We start from the raw sequence: 8398 nt of genomic DNA, 5'->3' as shown, positions 1-8398 counted from the left end.
CAGGAATGAGCACTAGGGCTGAGATAAATAAGCTAGGACAGATCTTGTTTGTTTGTTTATATCAGTTAACTAAGTGATGCAGTTAGGGCCTCAGCTTAGTATTGGACTTTCATGAACATTAAAATACTGGTCTACTTGTATGGTCTTACTGTATTTATAGGTGTTCCATAAAAGAAGAGATGACTGATTTGTCTAAATCTACCTTTCAGGTCTAAAACATGCCTTCCCCACTTGAGAAAGGGTACAAACCCCCATATCCTGAACCTCAGCCCACCTATGAATCTGAATCCCTTGTGGTTCAAAAATCATTGTGGTGAGTAGCTTTTGGAAACGTTGTTACTTTTTTGAGACCCATATAAATACCTGGTGAAATGTGCAGGGGTTCCAGCCCAGAATTTCAGCTCTTGTATTTTTAGCACTATGTACAGACTGGCCTTAATGGCTCCCCAGAGTATTTTGTATCTAACGTGAAGATATTCTTTTATGGGAAGACGATTAGCAGGTTTCATGGCCTAATACGTACTTTATGTTTTCAAGAATATTTTCAAGATAAGAGTCTCTACTTTTTCATGGGAATTCTGAAAACTGGAAAACATTTTCTGTTCCAAATAGAGATTGAAACCCAAAATCTGTTCTCTTACTGACTCAGCTTCTTCCTTGATTTAATGGAGAAAAAGCTGAATGTTGTCTTTTAAAATGGAAATTAATTTTGAGGTTGGAAAGCAACCCCATTTTTTCTTGACATTAATGTTGCTTATATTGAAACTGTTAAACAACCTTTCAGTTTTGGACATTTGTCATGTTAAAATCTTCCAGCAAGTCCCAGTTCTTTCCCCAAAAAGGCTTCCCTTCTCATAATGGATAATTGACAAGGATTTAGATTATTTTTTTTTTTAATTTATTTTTTTGCTTCTCTTGTTGCTTTCCATAGGATACAACTTTGTTTGTTAGCAGCTAGTATGCCTTAAGATTCCGTAAAAAATTGAGCATTCTTGTCAGTGTGTTGTATAAAAAGCACAACAAAACCACCATACAGCTAGGCTTCCGTTGTCATTTTTGCCAAGCTCTTACTTTATTTGTATTGAAAACCTGGCAGACTACAGTTTGTGTATGCTGGGGTGATGGGGAGACGGGAGAGATTTTGCTTTTGAAGGGATTAAGTTTTGTCCCCCAAAACTTAATTTACCTCATGACAAAAAAAATTTTTTCTTTCCTTTTTTTTTTTATTCCCCTCACAGTAAAGTTCCATTGATAGACTGTAACTTTCTTTTTTTATAATTTTTGTCTTAGCTTATACCATTTCGAAATACGGGATGTCCATGTGCGTCTTGGGAATGGCAGAAGAATTTAGAGGAGAAGTTGCTGTCAATGCTTTATGGCCTAAAACAGGTGATTTTTTTTTTTTCTTACTTTATTTTTTAATGGTACTAAAATAATGGATTTCTGTATTTTGTCCTTTACAGTTTGTTTTATTTGACTTTGAATATACTTCAAACTTCTGGAACCGATTCAGGAGACCAAGCACTTATTTTACATATTTTTTGTCACCTTACGCATGTGCTGGTTTTCATTCATAGTTCTCACTAGACCATTGCCATTTTGATCCAAATGCTAGTTTGCAACTCATTCAAATCTTTCAGTTGGCTGAAGCTTCTGCATAGTCTTGGCTTCTCTGTGCTCTTTATCATGCATTTGCAGTTTTGTTTTGGGCAAAATCACAATAGTACTAGCATGCTTTCATTCATAGGAATTAAATGTCTGTGTATGTAGTACTGTTAAGAATTCCTTGCTAGTTAAATTGTCAGAGTGTAGGTGGAACTAACAAGATATATGCCTCTGTAAATGCAGAAATAATTCTGTTCCTGGAAGTTTTGGCGCAGCAAGCAAAATGTTGTCCATAGAACCATCTGCTTGCAAGCATCAGGAAATTAGAGCTCTGTGGAAGAAAAATAACTTGGTGCTCCCATGTTGTATTAACTTAAGTTTGTTATCTATGAGTCAGTGAGGATCACAGCTGCTGTTAAACATCTGGTCAGCTGTTTGCCAAAGAGGCCAGTCTCTTCACCTCAAATTCATCTATGTACAGAAATGATACCAATGTTAGTATCAGCAAAGAAAGGGTAATCCTGCCTTTTGATGGTGTGAACCCAGTCACTGTGCTATGAAACACTGCAATAGCAGTTCATTCCCTTAACTAGTGGAGGGAGGGAAGAAGGAATAGAATCATAGAATAGTTAGGGTTGGAAAGGACCTTAAGATCATCTAGTTCCAACCACACACTAAACTATGTTGCCCAAGACTTCGTCCAACCTGCCTTGAACACCGCCAGGGATGGAGCAACTTCCTTGGGCAACCTGTTCCAGTGCCTCACCACCCTCACTGTAAATAACTTCTTTCTTAGATCTAACCTGAACTTCCCCTGTTTAAGTTTGAACCCGTTACCCCTTGTCCTACCACTAGAGTCCCTAATGAAGAATCCCTCCCCAGCATCCTTGTAGGCCCCCTTCAGATACTGGAAGGCTGCTCTGAGGTCTCCACGCAGCCTTCTCTTTTCCAGGCTGAACAGCCCCAACTTCCTCAGCCTGTCTTCATACGGGAGGTGCTCCAGCCCCTGATCATCCTCGTGGCCCTCCTCTGGACTTGCTCCAACAGCTCCATGTCCTTTTCATGTTGAGGACACCAGAACTGTGAACAGTACCCCAAGTGGGGTCTCACAAGAGCAGAGTAGAGCAGCAGGATCACCTCCTTTGACCTGCTGGTCACGCTGCTTTTGATGCAGCCCAGGATACGGTTGCTTTCTGGGCTGCAAGCGCACACTGAAGCTGGCTCATGTTCAGTTTCTCATCAGCCAACACCCCCAAGTCCTTCTCCACAGGGCTGCTCTGAATCACTTCTCTGCTCAACCTGTAACTGTGCCTGGGATTGCCAAGGAAGAAGAAATCAGTACACAGCAAGATCCTCTTCTGGTCCTGGAGCTCCCATGTGAGAAGTTTTTGTCCCCAGACACTTTTGAATGTGTTCCTGCTAGGAGTTGCAGGCACCTTGTAACTTCTCGCGTGACCTACAACTCTATGATTTGCTTCCTCTGAAGTAAGGAATATGAGCAAAACTTAATTATTTCAAATAAAATCAGCTGGGTTTCTTTGCTTAAATGCTTTAGGGAATCCTCAGTTGAACTTGGGATAGTATCTCTGACAGACTTGGTCCCTTTTCATAGGTCTGGATGCCTGCATCCCTAAAAGCCCGAGGAAATGGATGTGTCATAATCCTGCTTGCACCATCAGTTTTATCCACAGAAATATTTTGATAAGGGATTGACTTCTTGAATGCTCGATTATATCATTTATGATAATTATATCATCATAAAACCTGTACTGTCTAATTTGAAGAGGATAAGATCTTAGTATTTGATGTACTGAAGACAACTGTACATATTACTTCAGGGTCTGGATTGCCTTCCTGGCAGTGGCGTGAAAGCTCACCCTTCAGGTTTTGGGTCTGGTGTATTTTACTATTTCTGAAGGAGATAGAAGAAATCTGTGCTTGTTTTCACATACTTGCGTCTTGAGTGCTCCAGGAAAACCTCAGAAAAGTTTCAGTGGAGATTTCCCAGGATCTGTGTTATCTGGAATAGAGCCATGAAACTTAGTTTTTAAAGCCTTTAGCTCACTAGACCTCATGTCCATTTCGTCTGACTTGTCCCTAAAATGCCACTGCTAAATGGGTTTTATATTTCCTCAGAATCTTGTATGTAGGAGTAATTTGGCTTTCCATTAGCAGAGGTAATCTTTTACCTACCATTTTGTGGGGGTTTTTTGTCACTGATTAAGCAATTTAAATTGTATAGGAGAGTTAGGGACAGAGAAGGAATTGATGTAGAATATCTCATTCAGACAGAGATGTGGTATCAAGCTACAGAGAACATTACTAGTTTGCCTTCTTTTCTAATGCAAAAAGGTGTTACAAGATTACCTGTATCTTGTAAATGCACATATTTACAAGCTGTATAGGCACATTATCTGCACTCTTCACAGCTTTCTGATTCTTAAACACCTTCTCTTTGATTCTGGATATGCTGTAGAAACATCCACTACTACTGTGGAAATGATTCAGTGGTTTTATGGGTCCCAGTGTAGTGTTGAAAGCTGGAAGTGTTGATAGCTGGAAGCAATCTTCCTGCAGAAACCAGTTGGTGATACTAGGTCTTTATTTTACAATGTAGGTTTTTTCCCCCACCCATCTGTTTAATTCAGCCTTGTGTTTTTTCCATAGCAAGGGAAAACAGAACCTAGGAGAACTTGTCCACCCACTCATGATGAAGAATTGTTCACAAGGATGGCTAACTTTATAGGCAGAAGCTACATTAAGTCTTATGTTACATAGTTGAATACATGATTTCTTTCCCGTGTTTGGACATGCTGTAGCACTCCAAATGTCAGTAATAGTACCAGTGTCCCAGATACAGCCTGGTATTAAAGGAACTTCTACGAAATCTGACGTTCTTATTGAGGGGAAACCCAAACCAAAGAAAAGCTGCTTTCTCTTGTGCATTAGAGTGCCACTGTGTACCTGCTAAAACAAGAAAGAGTTTAACACTGCAGAAGCTGGCAGTTGTTATAGAATGCAGCTGATACCTGTTTCCCTCAGGAACCTGCAGAACATGCAGCTTGGAAGTGTCTGAAGATTCAGTTTACAAATGACAACAGTATATTCTAATAAATGTGGGTTTTAAATAATGATTTTTCTATGTGAGATGCTGCAAAGTAATTTGAAAAGTAATTAAGCTTTCTATAAAATCAAAGATATGCAGACAGAGCTTTGTGCTTGTTGAATCCATTCTTGCCCATTTGGTTTAAGACTTTTAGAAACATTGGATGAGCTCTTGGAATTTACATAAATTATTGATGCCTCTGTGAAAACTGAAGTGCCCTCAAGTATGAAAGAGGACAATAATGTGCAAATTCGCCACTACAAGAAAATGTGCTTTCAAAAAGTTCATCTACCAAAAATTACAAAGTTAACTACTTCATATGGTCACCAGAGAGATAGAGACATAGCCTTCCATGGTCTTTAAGATACAGTTGCAAAGTTCTTAATTAAAAAAACCACTAAAATCTCATACAAATGTGATTAGCCTCAGTGCTAGTATGTATGCCAGTATTTGTTGATTAATCCGATTGTTGAAACATGTGAAAGGATGCTGGTAATGAGATGCTAGGAATTCTCCATTTATCTTCATACAGAGCACTTTATATAGAACCGGTGGAACAGTGGGCAGCCAGACTATGAGGCAGTACCTCACAGTTTAAAGCCTTTTTGCTTCAGTATGTGCACATAGGTTGACTGTGCTCAGAAGAATAATAGTTGGCACTAAGAGAGAAGTGGCAGAAGCATGGCCAGGAAAAGTGAACAGGTTAGTGGAATATATTCAGGTCAACAGAGCCTGGTAAATTTCATCAGAGTATTAGGCAGAAGTATTATCTGGACTGTTGGTAATTACTGAAAAAAAACCCCTAACAACCATCTTTCAGGACAGATCACATTTGAGAGGATCAAAGAAAGGCAAATTTATTTCCTGTCCTTAAAAATGAGAAGGCAGTCCAGGGAAACCTAGTCTATCTATTTGCTGCTTTTTATTTGGGTGCATATTTATGGCAGTTCAGTTGATTTGAAAAAAAATATGAGGTTGGTCAAAGGTAAATGAAAACTAGGGACTAATCCTCACCACAGAAAAGTAAATATGTAAGTCAACAAGGACATTTACCCACTCTTACACTTCCCTAGAAAACATTTTGATGGAATCTCCTGGCTAGCGTTGAAGACTGCTGTCCTTTTTCCCAGTTCCTACACTGGAAATTGATGATCCAGCTCAGATGGATGTGTCTTGCACAATGCCTATTCTGTGCTTTTTAAGGGATGCTGGGATAATTTCTGAATCAAAGCTGCTGTTACTTTGTGTGGAATGGAAACTCTGAAAGGAGGACAGAAGTGATCTGAAATCAGGTTTATCCTTCTACTCCAAGGACCTGCCAGCCCCAGTTGTAGGAGAGGATTTGCAAATCTGTCCCAAAACTTGGGGGCAGAGTGTTGAGTCTTAGAGAGCAGATGGGAAAAAAGTCATGAAGCAGAACTGTGTGACGGGAAAACAGTAACATGACAAATGCCAAAAGCTACAATGAAATAGCTGCTCTGTGAAACAGGATGAAAAAAAACTGGGACAGGTACCTCAGCCTGGAAGAGCAAATAACAGGTTTGAACTGGAACATGCCACAGTCTTAGTAGCACCTTTGGGGGAAGCATAATAAAGACTAGTGGAATGGTGCAGAAGTTAGTAGAATTGGTTAATGAGACAACCAGAAGTTTAGGAGATCTGAATTGTATTCTTGTGCCTAACATAGCCTTTCTGTGAAATACTGAATAAGTTACTTGACATTTTGCTATTTGGTTTGCCATTAACCTCAGAGAAGCTGTTATTTCATGGGACTTATTACATGGCTAAAATTAAGTATCAAGATTTTCAGTGTGATAATCACCAAAGCAAAGATCTTGTAATCACTGATGTACAATGCCTGCACTTCGAGAAGAATAGTTGTCTTGTTAGTTTTTCATGTCCTGAATAACCTGGAGGAAGTCCAGGGGGGTTCACTAGTAAAGGGATAGAGGGATGTGAACATCACGAATTGTTTTGCTCGTTATTCCTCTTTTCGTTTCCTGTAATAGTTTTCTGATTTTTCATTAGTGCTTTTAGAGAATGATTTGTTGGTTAGTAGTATTCTGTAGCTTTGTTTTGATACAGTCTTTTGCATGAAAGGAAAACAAAATTTGTGTGCTTAACAGAGAAGTGGGAATTTCATGTTGTTACTGTTAAACTTTGTTTTCTTACCCTCCAAACTTTCTAGCCATACATACAGCTGCTATGGATATGCTAGGAGGATCTGGAATAGAAAAACAATGCAGGAAAACGGACATCATTGCAGATGCTGCATATTGCATTTTAACAAAACCAAAAAGTTTCACTGGAAACTTCATTATTGATGAAGTTCTGCTGAGAGAAGAAGGAGTTGAGGATTTTGATGCCTATGCAATTGCACCAGGTAATACACATCTTTAAGCTGAGAAGTAAGTTCAGGAAGGAGGGACGGCGGTATGGGGAATACTAATACAGTTTTGTTTGTAGGGACTCTTTAATTAGTTTTTAAAGAGTTGCTTTGCTTCAGCTTTCAGAACATACCTTCCTGGAAAGCACATGCAAGTTCACTGAGAATCTAACTGTAAAATTTTAGTAAATTAAAAAATCGTCAAAGAATGGTTTGGGTTGGAAGGGACCTTAAAGCTCATCTGCCTCCAAGCCCGCTGCCATGGGCAGGGACTCCTCCCACTAGACCAGGTTGCTTCAAGCCTCATCCAACCCGGCCTTGAGCACTGCCAGGGATGGGGCAGACACAGCTTCTCTGGGCAACCTGTGCCAGCACCTCAGCACCCTCACAGGGAAGAGTTTTTTCCTAGTGTCTGATATAAATCCCCCTCTGTCAGCTTAAAGCTATTCCCCCTTGTAAAACATCCCTCTCCAAATTTCTTGTAAGTCCCCTTGTAGGTCCTGTTATAAGGTCCTTCTCCTCAGGGCTGCTCTTAATCCATTCTCCACCTGGCCTGTAGCTGTGCTTGGGATTTCTCTGATGCACATGCAGGACCTTGCACTCGGCCTTGTTGAACTTCACAAGGTTGGCATCTGCCCACCTCTCAAGCGTGTCAGGGTTCCTCTGGATGGCATCCCTTCCCTCCAGCATGTTGACCGAACCACACAGCTTGGTGTCGGCAGACTTGCTGAGGGTGCATCATTCCCGCTGTCCGTGTCACTGACAAAGATGTTGAACAGGATCAGTCCCAGCGCTGATCCCTGAGGGACACCACTTGTCACTGATGTCCACCTGGACCTTGAGACGTTGACCACAACTCTTTGAGAGTGACCATCCAGCCAATTCCTTATCCAGTGAGTGGTCTGTCTCAGTGGATAAGGAAGCATAATGGTCAAATCCATTCCTATCCAGTTTAGAGACAAGAGTATTGTGCGGTCAGTGTCGAATACCTTGCACAAGTCCAGGTAGATAAAGTTGGTTGCTCCTCCCTTATCCACGAACGCCATGGCCCCATCGCAGAAGGCCAGCAAATTTGTCAGGCACAATTTGCCTTTAGAAAAGTGTCCTGGGTTCAGCTACAGCAGTCATTTTTTCTCCTTAGTAGTTGGGGCAGGGCTGTGTTTTTGACTTTCAGCCTGGGAACAACGCTGGTAACACCAATGGTTTTAGTTGTTACTCCGACCAAGGACTTTCTCAGTCTCATGCTCTGCCAGGGAGGAGGGGAAGCCAGGAGGAAGCAGAGGCAGTACACCTGACCCAAA

The 8398-nt window shown here is 40.7% G+C and overlaps 1 protein-coding gene across 1 annotated transcript in view; it reads left to right on the top strand.

The window, feature by feature from the left end:
• Positions 1-209: 209 nt before the first annotated feature.
• The window catches only part of HSDL2 (hydroxysteroid dehydrogenase like 2), a gene marked incomplete at its 5' end in the record, with an annotated part of 12160 nt that continues 3971 nt past the window's right edge, over positions 210-8398 (top strand). The window contains 3 exons of the mRNA XM_010019272.1: positions 210-313; positions 1291-1389; positions 6900-7094. Of these exons, the coding sequence (XP_010017574.1) occupies positions 210-313; positions 1291-1389; positions 6900-7094 (398 nt within the window). The remainder of the gene's footprint in view (positions 314-1290; positions 1390-6899; positions 7095-8398) is intronic.

The sequence above is a fragment of the Nestor notabilis genome, unplaced genomic scaffold (genome assembly GCF_000696875.1).
Source record: "Nestor notabilis isolate BGI_N333 unplaced genomic scaffold, ASM69687v1 scaffold8600, whole genome shotgun sequence".
NCBI lineage: Eukaryota > Metazoa > Chordata > Aves > Psittaciformes > Psittacidae > Nestor > Nestor notabilis.
This window is presented reverse-complemented; position numbering and strand designations above follow the sequence as displayed.